This window comes from Drosophila innubila, chromosome X (genome assembly GCF_004354385.1).
Source record: "Drosophila innubila isolate TH190305 chromosome X, UK_Dinn_1.0, whole genome shotgun sequence".
NCBI classification, from domain to species: domain Eukaryota; kingdom Metazoa; phylum Arthropoda; class Insecta; order Diptera; family Drosophilidae; genus Drosophila; species Drosophila innubila.
This window is the reverse complement of record NC_047626.1, coordinates 27702000-27719103: the sequence shown is the minus strand read 5'-3', so window position 1 is coordinate 27719103 and position 17104 is coordinate 27702000. Positions and strand designations below refer to the sequence as shown.

Below are 17104 nucleotides of genomic sequence, written 5' to 3'. Positions count from 1 at the left end.
ATAAAGCCTTGAGTTACAATTAACGCTTATATATGTATTTATACTTGTCATCTAAAAATGCTGAATATTTCATAACAATTAATATGAAGCATTAAAGTTATTTAACTGTAAAATGCAGGAGAAAATTCTGTATTTGGACTTTTTTAGACATGGGTACAGGGTATAGCTTTAGATTGGAGCATACATGATATTATTTTGGACATTGAAACACAATTGCAATTTGTAACTTTGAAAAGCTATTAACATTTCTTGTGTAGGGTATGCACAACGTCAATATACTCTGGTAACCTGTTAGCTTAATGAACACCCAACAATTAATAAACATTAATACTTTTTAAATTTCAATCAGTTTAACAGATTACCAAATTCTCTTATAAATAGGAACGCCCCACTTAATCTTACTCGAATAACACTGCCTCATAGCTGTTAATGTACTTGGTATATACACAAAATATGTTTGTATTTTTGGTTTCAAAAATTGATTTTGTTGCTTGGCACATTTCGCATGCTGTATTTTTTGGCAATGCTTGAATATTTTTACTATATAATATTATTTTTTTTATATATATTTTTTTTGGTGAAGAATTCTTCATAGCTAAACACAGCATAAACTGACTTATTCTAATGTCTTTTAGTCGATATTTTTAACAATTTCGTTAAATAAGTAACATGAATTATGCTAACAAATTTAAGTTTCTGGCTAAGAAATTTTATATTTATTTGATTATTTTTTCTCATATTTTTTTCTTCATAGCTATACTAAGATCTTTATTTTCTTTCCTTTCGGAGCAGCTTAAAAAATAGTTAGTTTCTATAAACTGTGTATAACACTTTAACTGAGCAACTATTGCCGCTCGCTCTCTGTCTCTCTTTCTTTCTCCCTCTTCTTTCACTTTTCGCTTTCTATTCTGTAGGCACGCTTTCCCATTCGTTCAATCAATCAATCATTTCTCTCAGTATCATTACGTGTATATAGGCATTAAAAACGTAGATTGAGATAACCATACATGTATTATCTATTAATATTATTACTATTCATATTTGTTTGTTATTATTTAGTTTTGGTAATCAAAAAATTCCCTAAAGCTGCAAAAATGTTCTTATTTAAATTCAACACTTGCAGCTTCCGCTTTCCCACAACTTTTTCAAAAAGAACAAAAGTAAAACACAAAAAAAAAGCCAAAAATTTCAGCTATACTTTCACTAACATACTTCCCCATTCCTCTAGTATTTTTCCTATGCCAACAAGTAGAAAAAATGCTTAATAAAAAAGTTGCAACATTTCGCACAGTTGTGCCTCGACAATATTTTAGTATTACAAAAAACATGTGGGAAATGAATTGCATTTCCTTTTTGCTTCGTAAGTGGAGTTCTGAATGGGTAGGGGCAGGAGCAGGGGGCGTGTCCATTGTCCCAGAAACGCTTATAGCTCGGCAAATATATTCTCCCTAAAGTCCAGCTCGGGATGAGCCGAATGTTGCGATCCGTGCCCATAATCCCGTGACTTAAGCGAGCTACGTGCTGAGCTGGAACTGAAGCTGGCATTCCTTGGACTGCTGCGTCGCATACGTCCTTCGAGTCCGGCCATTTTGTTAAGCGGCTGAGTCGGATCGAGCTCACAAAAAGCGCCGGCAATCAGATCGGTGCCGTTAAGCGAATTGAAGCTGTCCCGCTTGGAACCGCGCGATGTCCCGCCGCCCACATGATGGGATCCTGTCGTGGAGGTCTTGCGGCTCAAGCGGCGCGTATACTGATACTGATAGGCGGGCGGGGGCGGAGCGCTTGTTGCGGATTGCACCATGGAGGATTGCACCGCTGGCGGCAAGTTGTTGCTGCCACCTGGCGTGTAGCTATCGTAAAAGTCCTGCGGCACCTCCTCTTCCTCCACATCCAAATGCTGCTGACTGAGATGCAGCTGTGCCTGCTGATGACTTTGTTGCTGCTGTTGCAGCTGCAGCTGCTTCTGCTTCTGCTGATGATGGAGCTGTTGTTGCTGTTGTTGTTGGTGCTGATGCTGTTGCTGATGCTGATCCTGCAACGTGGAGCACATGCTATACTCTGTGGGCTGACTGCTGCTCGAGAGCGAGATGCTCAGCGGATCACTGCCAGGCATGACCAGAGCCAACGCTGCCTTGTCATATCCGTAGCCGGAGTCTCGCTTGGGCTTTGGCGAGCGCTGAGCGTAGAGCTTCTCGATATCCGGCAGTTGGCGTCCAACGCCGCTAATGGACAGACGCACCTTCTCGCCCTGCTGCTCGCGTTGCATCATCTCCTGGATGTCCATGCTGCGCTCACGCTCGAGCAGATCGATTATCTCTAGGTCGCGATCCAATGTGCTGGACGAGAAGGTGCTGCTGCATTCGCTGAACGAGACATCCTTGTGACGCAGTCCACCTGTTCCACCTCCGCCTCCACCTGCTGTCAAAGTGGGCCAACGCTGGGGCGGATGCATCATGCTGCTGACCACAGAGCTTTCCTCGCCATCGCCATAGTTGCTGGTGCTGCTGTCGTCCAAAAGGGCGCTGCTGTTGCCATTGCAGAACGTGGAGGCGGTCAGATTGGACACCGAGTTGTTGGACACGGACATACACTCTATGGCCAACTTGCGTCTGACCTGACCGGACTTGCTCCGACTGCTGTTGTTGCTGCCACTGCTCGCCGGCTGTTTGCGTGTCTGCGAGGTGGCATGCCCCCCATCCGATATGATGTTGATCTTCACATCATGCTTCTTACCACGCATATTCTTGCCCAGATTATTGACCACGCCAGCATCTCCAGCACCTCGTCCACTCACCGTATTTCCGCCACGTTGCCTCTCCCGTTCCCGTTCTCGATCCCTATCCCTATCCCTATCCCGATCCTTATCACGATCCCTTTCTCGATCCCTGTCCCTATCCCTATCTCTGTCTCTATCACGTTCTCGTTCCCTATCCCGATCCCTATCCTTGCTGCCAGTCTGAGCCTGTCTATAAGGTGCACCACTATACCGATCCTTGGAACTCAAGCCATGTCCATGTCCTCTCTCATGCCGCACCGATATTGCGTTGCCCTTTGACAGCTGCTTATGTAAGTCACCCTGTGGATGCGACCCTGGTCCACTGCCCACAATATTGGTCGTATTCGTGTGCTCATCCTTCTCAATGGAGTCCTCACGGGAGCTGCCAGTGCAGGCATCGCTCCGACGCTGTGACTTCTGCTTCCTTTTGGCCGACAGACGAAAATAGCCACGCAGACGCTCCTGTTCATCTCTAGCAGGAAGAAGAAGAAGAAGAACAACAACAACAAGGTCAATCAGTGGTCTTGTATGTGAATGGAATGATGTGAATATAGTATGTCAATTAGGAATATACTCGCATATTAGGAATAAATCCATTGAATGAAATGTCTCACAAGTGTTTTGCAAAAAAAAAGCTTGAAAATCAATACTCCAATACAACGGAGAGCACGTCTTTGCTCTTGCTGCTCGCAGTACTCAAACAGTTACATATGTTTTGAAAAACAAAAAAAATGAAACAAGGGCGCCTGCTCGCCGGACAACCGAAATTCTGAAATAACAAAATACACGCAGTACTCAGAGTGCCGAATCTCGAGCCACTTTAAAATAATGCTTGACTCTGAATCTGCTCAATCCGTTAGTTTTGCCCAGACCCTTATAAAATAAAACAACAACAAGTCAGAGTCATAAATGTGCTCATTTTGCTTTAATCCTCTACTGAATGACCCCAGAACCGATAAAAAAAATATTTTTTTTTAAGTATGTGTTTATTTTTTTTTTTAATTAAGATATACTTGAAAAAAAAAATTTTTTTTGTAGATAGCTTAAAAAAAAAGTGAAGCCATATATGGCTCTCTATGCATATTGCTTACTTTGTGGGTTTTAGGGTTTTCACTTGACAGTGGCAGCATGGCAGTGAGCACATTTGCCAGACGTCACAACAACAACTGGTACTGAAAAATTTCCTGCCAGGGTGCTAGACCCAGACCCTTGACTACGAAAAGTCAGGCACATATGCCCATATAATGATGATAAAAAACACGTTTAAAATTAATTAAATTAAAATTAAAATTAATCGAAAGTTAGTATTTTTGAAAGTCGAAACAACAAAAAATTAATGGTATTTTCATATTTTATAAATATATAAGTTGTTAATAATGGGCGCATCGAATAAAAATAAATTGAAAACATTGAGATGATTGAGAAGATTCCAGATTTGAGCCGGCAACTTTTGTACTTAGATCGTAAACTCTAGCATCTAGACTACCAGAAAGCTCAAAAATTTTCAAGCCAAATTATAAAATTGAAATTAAAATATCTGGGCAGGACTGAATTGTAAAGGGACGCTCACGATTTCAATAAAGCACATTTGCCCGCTGCCATGCTGCAACTGTAAAGTGAACACCCTAAAAGTATTTTTGTGCTACAATGATAAAATAAACTGTTTCACAACCTTTCACAGCAAGTAAGCTATATTCATAGAGAGCCATATATGGCTTCCCATCTTTTTCCCCTTATGCATAGAGAGCCATATAGGGCTTCGTCAGTTTTTGCATAAAATAATGCACATAAGTTTTACCCCACAGTCAAATTATATGTTTTCATAAAAAAACCTTTATTTTCTTTTAGAAAAAAATATTTTTCAACAAAAAATATGGTTTTTGTGGTGCTAATTTCATTGGAAATTCATCAAAATTCACTTTCGTTCATCCACGTTAGACGCAATAACAAAACTCGTAAAAACTCGAAAATAAAAATGAAATTTTTTTACATTTTATTAATATGTCAAAAATGTATTTTACACCTTATTTTTGGTGTAAATAATAAAAAAATTACGAAATCAAAATATATCTCTTTATTTAAAATTGAATTTAAATTATATATATGTATATATACAAAATATATATACGTATACGGAAAATAAATTAAACTTTTCAGAGCTTGTTTTCCATCTAGACTTTAATTTGCTCTTAATACACGAGTAAATACCAAGTTCCTGGAAGCTAACGCATAAAAACAATTTTCCTTCATTTTTTGGTTTTTCTTATTCAATAACAAGATACTTTTTTTACAGACCTTTTAATTTCAAATGAAATATGTAATTGCATACACACTTGGAAGTACTTGGAAATGCATTCATGAATGGTTTTCACTGTTAAGCAACAATATACGAAATGCAATTTAAGCTAGTATGTAATTCGCAATTATTAATTATTTCACGCGCTCCATTCGTATAATTATAAAAGTATCTGAAGACAAGCAAAATACATTATGACACATACCTGGGCAATATCTGTGAGGCATAAATACAGGGAAATATGACCGTGGGTAGAAATGCGACCCACACAAACATCAAGTAGGTAAAGTCAAAGTGTTTCTGATTCTCGTAGGTTTCCTCGAGGGAGAGACGTGCGAATCGGAGTATCATCAATGGACATAGGCAGACCACCTGAGTAGCGGCCATGCTTCCAAAATTGCGCTGCTTACGCTTCTCCCGATGGACATCCAGTTCGGCGCTGTAGAGATCGTAGGAGCGGGTGCTGGTGGTGTGGCCGTTGCTTAGTCCGGCCACGCCTCCTCCGCTAAGTGTGCGCGGCTCCATGGAGGATGTGGATGAGTTTCTGTGAGGGTGAGAAAGAGAAAACGAAAACGAAAGCCGAAGCCAAGAGATGAACAAGAGGTATGGGCAAAAAGAAAGTTGTTGAGGAAATCGAAGTCATTAAACTGCCATTGGGTTGAAATTGAGCTCATTAGCAACGGACGACAAGAGACCAGGTGCTCTCCGGTTTCCGTGCTCTCAACCTCAACCTCAACCTCAATCTCAATTTCAATCCGTTCGCAAAATTAATCAGCTCAATTAGCAGTGTTACGGCTCGCACGACTGAGACCCAAATCGATGCCAAAATCCAGATGAGTAATGAACTTACTTCATCCATTGCCCACCAAGTGCTTATTATCTTAATTTAATGACACGGCTCACGGCAAACAAACCGGTCACAGGTATTTACATTAAGCATCTCCCAAACCAGAGCGAATAAATCGCAGCGGCAGCGGCGCGAATATATAATTACATTGCGTCTTATGAACGTATGCACACCAAAGCGGAGCGAATTCGTTTCGACGGCGAATGTGCAACGTTTTTTTCCAGAACCGCGCATGCAGCGTTTTTTCCGCTTGCCGCCAAGAACGATAAAATTAGATTGCGCAGAAATTTGCTCATGTTCTGCGCTGATGACGTCACATGTGATGCATGTGTTGAATTTTTGCCTTGTTTACATGTTAAATTATTATATTTTGGCTTTTAATACAATATAATTATAATAATATAATACGAGAAGCAGTTTTTAACTTATAATCATTCACTTTTATTGAAAAATATTTATTAAAAATCATCACATGTGACGTTTATGCGTTTAGCTGTTTATGCGCAATGTCTTTTTTCATGGCTGTCATTTGACGAAGACATTTTTGCGAATAAAGAAACCGCGAATAAATTCGCCGCGGTGTGAACACACTTGCGATTTTGGCGCGGAAAACATCACGCGGTTTATTCGCGCCGCTGCCGCTGCGATTTATTCGCTCTGGTTTGGGAGATGCTTTACAGTGAGTATACAGAAAAAAAATGCACCAAGCGATTATCAAAATCGTAATCTACTATGAATTCTAAGAAGAATTGCCCAAAAAAAAAATGGAACTAAAAACAATATCTAACTTCCACTTTTGATGGAGAAGTTATATGTACATACTATACGTGTTATTTATATGGGTACTTGTCTGTTAGGTGGAACTTACCTCAAAAAAAAAAAATCACAAATAGAGCCTGATTAATGATGAATTTAGAGATAAGAATTATTTGGAGCGGACAAGTAGAACAGCAGTAATAGCTCTATTTTAATATAAATTAATAAATACAAGCCCCTAAATTACATTCTGCCAAACACATTATACATTCTCCAGTAATAGCTCTATTTTAATATAAATTAATAAATACAAGCCCCTAAATTACATTCTGCCAAACACATTATACCCTTTTCTTCCCATTTTCAATGGGCTCAGGGTATAAAAATATTTTTATTGTTATGCATTTTTTCTCTTTATTTTAAAATAATTAAATTTTTTTGTAGAGAAATCAAATTTTCATTATAAATTAAATTTATTTGAAGATTAAAATATGACTTATTTTAATCTGAAGTCTCAAATAATAACGTAATATTAGAAAACCATAAAATGTATTTTAGAAAGTGGTTTGGTTTGGGTTTGGGTTCGCAAAGTAAATAATTTCAAGGGTTCGGTTCATGATCCGGTTCAGGCTGCTTTAAATCCGAGGCCAACCGGTTCTACGAGGTTCAGTTCAGAACCGATTTGCAGCCTTGCTGACAAGTATATTTCAAATTCTTTCTCCTTCTTTTAACTTACCTCTGTCTCATCCGAAGATCGGCTCGATGCTCGTACATCATGACCGCAAAGGGCCCATCGGGGGGACGCAACTCCTGGGAGGTGCGTATATACAAATATGACAATAAAACTGCTGGTCCACAGTACCTGAAATTGAATAATCAAAAGGTAGAACATTTGTCAATTGTCGTATACAGAAATACACAAAAATGTCGTAACTTACATGATTAGAAACAATCCACGAGAGTATTCCTGCATGTCATCCATCAAATTGATAACACAGAGACCAATTCCAGCCAGCTGGGGCATGTAGTCCTGCAAATAAACACGAGCTTAATTCAAGTGTTCAATACAAATTAAAGCAGGGACCGTAAATAATTCAGTAGGATAGAATTATGTAAGGATAACATGCAATACACCAAAATTTCTAATTTTTGTCGTAATTAAAGATCTAAGCTGAAAACTTTTATTTCCGATAAAATATGAAAAAAATAATTTTTAATTAAAAAAGTTAGAAATAATAAATTAATAACAATTTTTATTTAAAACTTGAACAATAACACTTATTCCGAAATTTTTCAATAAAAATTTAAAATAAGTGTTATTTTTTATGATTTTTATTTTTAATGTCACAAATAAGAGTCTTTAAATTTATTTATTGGTTCAAAAGACATTCAACTGAACTTTTTTTTTTGATTTTTACTTAAAAGTTATTGAATAACTCATTTGACATTTAAAATAAAAATCAAAAATCACTTTATTAAATTTTCATTCAAAAAATCCAGAATAAGTGTTATTTTTAAACCTTAAAATACAAATTGTTATTTAATTATTATCTTTTACTTTTTTAATAAATATCAAAAATAAGTGTTATATCGTACCTTTTAAATAAAAGTTTGGAAATAATTGTTAAGTTGCAATTTTAATTTTTAAAACTTTAAACAGTTAAGGTCTCTGAATTAAAGACACTCCCATTCGAACCCAAATAAAATGTCATTTAATCAAAGCTAGTTAACTTTATAATTACAGTCGCGGAACAGTCAACTGACAACAAATACAAAGCAGGTAAATGACCAGCTGCTATTGATTTTATAAATAAAAAACAAACAAAAATGAATAAATAAGAAAATAGAAATTCAATTTCATGGAATTTCCCTCAGACGGAAAGTTCAATTCGCAGGCAATGGCCGTGGCCGTGGCTCCCATTCTGGCCTTGCCCCTGGCCATAGTCCCCGCCGATGTCAAGGCCTGTTACCAATGCCTATTACCTGTGTCCTTTCTCTCTCTCTCTCTCTCTCTTTCTGTCACTCTTACCCTCTCGTCTGCTCACTCGTAATTGTATTCCTTGCACCCTCCAACACACATTCCAGCACACAATGCGTTGATCTCCATGCTGCCCCTACGGCCTGTGGCATGCCACCACGAACGCTTTGTGGAGGCATTTTGCGTAATTGTAATTACACATACACATGCAAGTATTTGACTGGAGAGCTTCAAGCGGCATTGAACAAGAAGCGGAAATGAATTTATGGATATTAAGTTATTGCCGTAATGGGCCAACTGATAAAACGTGTACACTTCTTACGCGCTACAGAGTCAAAGTAAAAGACACATTACGCATACGCATGGAATGCCAGTGTACACCAAAGTAGTTGCCATGGATGTTTCTTATCATTATCAGCAGTTTTATGGAAAATTCTCAAATTACTCAAATGAAAGTCGCCTGAGATTGCCGAGCAACATTACGAGTGCGTTACGAGCTTTGCTTTAATTTATTACATGGAATGAGTAAAATTTGGCAATAAATAAAAATGCCAAAAACGACAAAAAGAAAGCTTGACATTGTCAGCTTTTGTGATGATAAGCATAGTTATTTATATGTTTCAAATATTCGAAATAATTGCGAAACGAATATGACTCTTACATAATTATAATTATCCGATGGATTTGTTGAATGTGTTTTCTTTAAGTTATGCAACAATGCAAACTGTGAGCTGCACTCAGTGGTAAATTTGTTTTTCTAAGATCTTTTCTATCAGATAATTAATCTTCTTAAAAAACAAAATCTTTATTTATAGCTGTTAACTAAAGTTAAGTAGTTGCTGTTATTTTAATCTTAAGTGCCAGTTTATTATTATTGCTTATGAGGATTAAAGTAGCAAGTTATTTAATCACTGCAGTTGCCTCAAGACGGCTTTTGCTTGAACGAAACTTGCAAGTTGCAACTTTGCAACATGAACACACACAGTTCCGAGTAGCACTTAATTAAAAGCTCAGCCCACTCGATTGTCCAGACCTGAAGTTACTTGCAGCTAATTGAGCTTAAGTATTTTCAAGTGCTTTACGTGATTATTTCGCTTGAGCTGGGTTTCGAATTGGGATTTAAGACGAAGGACTTGAAAAATTCTACCCCATTGCCTCGTTAACATTTGCCGTACACATTTATTTTGTCAAAAACCTGGCACAGTGATAAAGTTTTCATTTTCTCTTGCATATGTTTAATGCACAAACATACACAGCGAGAGAGAGAGGAAGAGGGAGAGAGAGAGGGTCAACATTGAATGGAAGACACTCGAAAATGATTTTGTACGAGCGTACGAGCAACAAAAATAAAATTGTACGGGAGAAGGGAGAAAAAGTGGAAAAGGAAAAGTTAGGTCAAAGTCTGAAAGAAAATTGCAGAGCCTAAACTATAAGCAGTATGCATAAGGAAGATGAGCAAAAGTTTTTGGCTTTGGCTTTGGCATTGGCTTGGGCCTGATGCCTGACTCAAAAATTTGAATGGAACCTTTTCAGCTAAATCACTGTAGTGACCACATTGAAACCCTGACCCCGATCCCACCAACGATTCCGGCGAACCCAGCCAACGGTTTCATCAGACCACAGCAGTCATTTGGGTAATGAACTGTTAGCGCTGTACAATCTGGCCACGAAATCTGTTTTGAATTCCTTGGCCAACGCAGGGAGCAAAATGCAAATAAAGGACAAACAGGACGACAAAACCAACAACAACAACAATGGTAACGACAACGACAATGACAATGACTGTGTGCTTGAGGATGAGCACGAGCATAAGTATAAGGCTGGGATTGATGGCTATAACGATGAAGCTGTAGACGGCCCCACAGCATTTAGCGAGCCAGCCAGCGATTTTATGAGACGCTGCTCCTGTTGCTGCTGCGGCTGCGGCTGCGGCCAACTGCGACGCCTACGTCGACGCCTACAGGAGCCAAGTAGAATATGAGGGACTGGATCTGTGCTGGGCATGGGAAAGGGCGAAAATCGAAACGGAAGCCGCACGCAATTTAACGAGTCTTGCGGGCATCAATCTGATACTCTCTGTAACAGAAATCATATACAGATGTTTTCTACAAATCTGTAACAGCGCTAAAGCAGCCCAAAAAAAAAGAAACCATTGCTTTCAAATGTCTAAATGAATTTGGAGAGATTTTCCGAAATTGAATATTTATTCAATTGAATAAAAATATCTATTAAATTGATTTAAGATACAAAAAAATATATTCGAAAATGTTAAATCTTGGACATTTAAGGAACACCAACATTTCGAACGGTTGTTTTCATAAACATTTCTTTTCAAAATCTCTAGAGATTTATGGAACTCATCGGATAGTTACTATGTCAGCAAATTTTGAAACAGTTTAAAATGGTAAAGTCTGGTTTTATACTTATTATGAAAAAGTTGAAAATTCAGATTAAAAAATATGAATTTAAAATAAAGAAATTTTTAAAACTTAACTATTAAAATTTAAATGCAGAATGAATTTAGAGGGCATACATTTAAAATAGCATTCCACTTGAAAATCGGTTGGTCAGACTTTAGATCTAGCAACTTTACGAGTCAAAATTTTTGTCCAATTTGTCATGATTTTTAACACGAGAAAAAAGTCTTAGAATCGATATATGTAAGTAGTTGATTAAAAATAATAGGTTCAGGGCTGGTTTTTCAATGTGTATTTAGGGGGTTTGATAACTATACAACAGAAGTTTTGAATAAAAATGTTTTGAAATCAATGTCAAATTTGAATGTATCTGTTTTATAAAATTTAAGGAGACATTGAAAAACCGGCCCTAACACTAAAAATTTTTTTATTTTCGAAATTTCAAACTAAAATCTAGAAAAACCTTACTGAAAGTGTTAGCTATTTGTTATATAAAGCAAAGTGATATACCTACATACATACGGAAAATAAATAATTTAATATTATTTTTGAATAAAGTGTACCGAAACCGGTACAAACGTATCGTTTTTCGGTTCTTAAAAAAGGAATTCAGGTGTGTTCTACAAATTTATAGCAGCGCTGAAGCATCTCAAAAGCATTTGTTGGTGTTCCTGAATACAAAAAACCATTGCTTTCAAATGTCTAAAAATTCTTGAGAGATTTTACAAAATTAAATATTTATTAAGTTAAGTTAAAATATTTTTAAATTGAATAAAAATGAAAAAACAATATGTTTGTAAATATAAAATCTCTAATATTTCGAACTGTTGCTTTAAAAAACATTTCACTTTAAAATCTCTAGAGATTTCTGGAACACACCTGATTATCTCGGTTTCAGTTCCGGTAGATATACATAATATAGAGCATAATTTTAAGATCAAATTTTCCAAACCATCCTAAAAGTATGCAATCAAAAAATATTTCACAATTGTTTTTTAGAATTGTAACTTTCTGATGGCCTTGAAAGCAAATTCAAGCGCCGACTTTTAAGGCACAACTTTGTCAAGCTGGGAGATTTTTTGTTATTTTTTGTTTGCCGTTCGGTTTTAGTTCTTCTTCTGTTTTGTCATGGCTTTCGTTCGTTTGGCGTATTTAGGTTTAGCGACTTTGCTGTGTGCCGTCTGTAACTGTTTCCACTTCGCTTTTAAGCTTACTGACGCCCTTCGTTGGGTAGTTTGTAAGGGGATGGTTGTTTGGGGTTAAGTTTTTGGTTGGCATCCTTGGTACCACCCATTTGCTGTTGATGTTTTTTGCTGAATTGAGTCGAGCTATGATTACCTTTCCTCAAGCAGTGAAATTGATTTGGTTCGTGTGAGCGGCACAAATCAATTTGATGGCGGCCGTAAACGGTTTATGGGCACATTCGCCTTCTGCAACAAGTGGTTGCCACATCAAATTGCCGCACATTATTTGAGCTTTGGCCACACCCACGCCGTTCCATGCACACGCACACATACACACACACTCCCACACCCACACCCACACCCACAGTCAAGCATCCAGACTGGCATTTAGAATTTAGCGCGCGTTTCAAATATTTCATTGACTTTAGCGAAAACTGTAGTGAACTGAACTAAATTGAAAGAGAGGCTAGGGCCGCATTCGAAGGCGTTCTATGAACCAAAAGCATTAATAACAATTTATTTCCATCGTGGCAGCAACAAAAGGCAAGCAACAGAGGCGACATTCCACAGATTCTCGCCGCAATATCTAGACGGCAAAATTGGTATGGCTATGGAGATAAGTCAGGAAGTTTCAGACGGTAACTTAAGGCGCGGGGGCAGGAAGGAGTGGCAGCTTAAGAGCTGGGGGCAGGCACTGACAACAAATTGCAACAGCAGGCGCAAAAGTACTCGTAAGTATAATCGTGCCCACTGTCGTAATTTTGACATTGACGAATTGTTGCTAAAGGATATCACAGAGGCAACAAACCATTGTATGTTTGTGTGTATTTGTTGGTAACTTAAAATGAAAAGCACTTAATAATAATTTAGTACCAGCTAAAATGCCTGCGCCTGACACTGCGCTCAGAGTCGTCCTTATTTTAGCAACTGCAGCCAAGTTTATGAAAATGTTCTCGATAACATAAGTTATTCCCTAGAAATTAAACCTTTTAATTCTTAAGATAATATAAGAAGTTCGTATTTTTATATCATTCATTTATTTTAATTTCGTCATTGTATAAATCAGAGACTGCAAATAATAGTTATGAATTTAAAAAAATTTAATAAAAAGCAATTTTTAAAAAAAATTTGAATAACAAAAATTATTTTTAATTTTTATGATAAAAATAAAAATTATTTGTCAATTTCTATTATAAAAATAAAAATTATTAATCATTTTTAATTTTTAAATTAAAAATTAAAATTAATAGGTATTTTTAATTTTTAAATTAAATTAAAATTAAGTTTTTTTTTAATTTTTAAAATAAAAATTAAAGTTAAAAGTTATTTTTCAACTTTTTTATAAAAATCCGCAAATAATATTTATTTCATAATTTTTATTTTAAAAATTATAACTGTTACGGTCCCTGGTATAAATTAACTACATTGATTCTTAAAATAATTTGTGTTAATTTTTTGTTTAGTTTATTTCTTAGAAATGTGTTTGAAATTCGATACAAAATTTGAGTTCTGGAATTTAATTAACTGACCAATTAGTTTTAGCTCCTTTTGGGACGCCCCTGTGCGCCCAGCACACACACACAACCTCACATGTATTAAGAAGACTGGAAATATATAAAGAGCCTGCGATGACGGAGGCCAATTTGGAGGTGGAGGCTCTCAAATGAAGCCAACGGAATCTGAGATCCATGTAATGTTGGCATAGTAAATATATTAAAGCCATAATTTAATTAAATGCCGTTTGAAGCATAAAAAAGAGAAATACTCAAGCAAAACAAACACACAAAGACAAAATTAGCCATGGCGTATGTGTAATTAATTTGCCTCGCTAATTAAATACAAATAAATTGTTTACAATAAAAACAATCACAGAAGCGCAATTGAAAAGAAAATGAAGAACTTGAGGCAATAATCACCGTTCAGGTTTTAATTATTTGCCATTTTCATTTCATATTTCTAATTTTTGCTTTTCCGCTTTCATTTTTTTTTTTCTTTTCTTTCAAAGTTTGTTAATGAAAAAGGAAGCGCCGAAAATGTTTCGATGCATAATTAAAAGCATTGCGCATTTCATAATTTAAATAATAAGAATAACAATGCCAGAAGACTGAGCACAGATTAAATTGTAAGTAAGGACGACCCCAAAGGTTGAACAAGCGACATACTACTTACAGTAGTCTTGGTCAGGGTGCGAGTTCAAGTCCGGGTCGAAGGCGGTGGGTGCGTAGCATTAAAACGGCAACGACCCAAAAAGCAATAACAACCGTAACCGTAACCCCCAAAAAATACACTGCCGGGGCTTAATGGCCGTAAAATGCTTGCCAAGCAGACCGGCCAGACAAGGTCAGGCCTGGACGCACAGCACATACAACAGAGGACACTCACACATAAACTCATACACACGCATAGGAGCAAACAGGACCTGACCAGAACGGGGACCGTACGCTTATGATAATAACACAATTATGTACTTACATAATTAAAGTCGTAAAGTGCACAAATACAAACAAAGAAAACACACACATAGAAAGATACACATCCATACATACGCTGACTGTGCATTGTACGTATAATGTGCGAGTAACTCGACTTTGATTCAAAACGACAAAGACAGAATCTTACGTATTCCCTGCACTGTTGCTAGAATTTGACCGTTAAAAAAAGCCAGCATTGAAAAAACTAATATAAATAAAAGAGGTATAAAAAAATAAAAAATTATTTTAAAAAAATGCAGCAATGCAGCCAAATCACAAAGAAAAATTTATGATTTAAGAGTTCGGCTTGAATTTATAATAAAAAACTTTTAAGCCTCCTAAAAACTGTTTTAAAAAGCTAGATTGGCAAAAGGGTATTACCCTGGCCAGAAAAATGAGAATCCCTGAATTTTGTATAGAAGCAAAAATTATATCTATGTGTATAATACAATTTGGTCTAATTATTAAATATTCTTTTACATTATATGTTGTGTAAAAATTTCAGCCTCCTAGTTTAATTTTCGTATACACTCAGACAAATATGCCATCCTAAAATTATTCACGACCGTACTTAAATTTATACCGTTTTGTTCTTAAAATTTTAAGATTGCTGTGTACTAAAAATCTTATATTAAGTATGAATCGATCTTCAATTTAGGATTCAAACCGTCTTTTCCCACTTAATCATGATTCTAGAAACATAAAGTTTGTATTATCCAAATCCACAAATTCAAAATAAATGTTTATAAACTCCATTATTAAATGGATTTTTGCATTTGTTATTTTGTAATAAATGTTTATAAGATTAGTAAATGAAATATTCATAAGCTTCAAAATATTTCCAACTCCATGCTATAATTCATGTGATCCCAAACGACAAATATCTGGTTGTGTTTACTATATACATTGGCAAAAGAAAACTTATAATTTATTATTAATGAAGCTAGAGTTATTACTCTTTCGGGTACTCCTTTGTGTAAAGTGGGCGATATACTAGGCAATTATCTTGTTACTATGAATATAAATATTGTATACTGTAATAAAACAGAAAACTTTGACCCCCTTTGCGCAAAACAGGACAGACGTCTTAAAAAAATTATTTGAGCTTGGTCTTTTTTTAACGATAAATTGAATTTAGTGAATTAAGTGTCTTATCAATTATTATAATTACTCGGAGTGCCTATTCCATGTACATTAGGGTGCATCGATTTGTATCGACAAAAATAAAATTGAAAAATGGTAACCCAATTTCGTCATCTACGGTCAAATCTAAGATGTCCACCACGAAACCATAGTTCTAAAATCAATTCCTAGTTCCCGCTTTTTGAGTTGAAAAATGTATTTTTTTTCGAAATTTTTAGCATGTTATTATGAGCAAATCTTTGGTGTTTTCAGTTACCATTTTTTATGAAAAAATGTATGCACCCTAACGTATAATAAAGAGTGGTAAATTTGAAAATTGGAATTTAATTTTGCTATAAAAAAACGGCTCTATATTTTTCAAAGGTTGAACATTTATTAAAGAGGTGGGTTCATGTCATTTATTAATGAAAAACAATTTCGGTTAAATTACCACCACGGCTGACTTGGCAGTAGCACATTCGATCCACCCAATTTTTGAGAGCATTTTCATTTTTTCAGCAATAGCAACTCGAATCTCGTTCTTCAATTCATCAATTGTTTCAGGAATGTTTGCATAACATTTGTCCTTGACCGCTTCCCAAAAGATAATAGTTTAACGGTGTCAGATCACAGCTTCTTGGCGGTCAATTCACATCTCCATGTTTGCAGATTTTTTTTTTTCAAAGATTGGGCGCAGAAGATCGATTGTGGCGTGCGCTGTGTGGCACGTAGCGCCATTTGTTGAAACAAAATATCGTCCAAGTCTTCCGCTTTAATTTCCTCGAAGAACCAATCACCTAAAAAATCACCTAACAAGTCAGCCGTGGTGGTTAATTACCGATATGGTTTTTCATAAATAAATGACATATCAAGCTGTTTTTTTTTTATATAGCAAAATTAAATTCCAATTTTTAAATGGACCACCCTATGCATATCTACTTTATAATTTCCATCAATTTGTTTTATCATTTATTTTTATATTTCTTCCTATATTAAATGAACACCAACTTATAACTACTTTTTTTTTATTCTCTTGCCTTCTGCTAAAGTTGATATAATTAATATTTCATGCAACAAGGCGGAGTCTTAAGCAATAGCAGCACACAAAAGCAACAAAGATATGCATTGTAACATGTTACAACAATAACAACAAGTGGTTGTGCCCAAATGCTGCTGACAGTGGAAACAGGAGATGGCAGAAACAATCGTCCCCTTTTTCACATATGTTTTCCGTTGCGCAAGTGTGTATATATGTGT

General features: G+C 36.1%; 1 protein-coding gene across 1 annotated transcript in view; it reads right to left on the bottom strand.

Annotated features, from left to right (window-relative positions):
* Positions 1-1416: 1416 nt before the first annotated feature.
* The window catches only part of LOC117793969, a 32982-nt gene continuing 17294 nt past the window's right edge, over positions 1417-17104 (bottom strand). Inside the window, exons 3-7 of the mRNA XM_034634434.1 lie at positions 7614-7705; positions 7412-7537; positions 5278-5616; positions 1995-3248; positions 1417-1904 (exon numbers count right to left, since the gene is read on the bottom strand). Of these exons, the coding sequence (XP_034490325.1) occupies positions 1424-1904; positions 1995-3248; positions 5278-5616; positions 7412-7537; positions 7614-7705 (2292 nt within the window). The 3' untranslated portion in view covers positions 1417-1423. The remainder of the gene's footprint in view (positions 1905-1994; positions 3249-5277; positions 5617-7411; positions 7538-7613; positions 7706-17104) is intronic.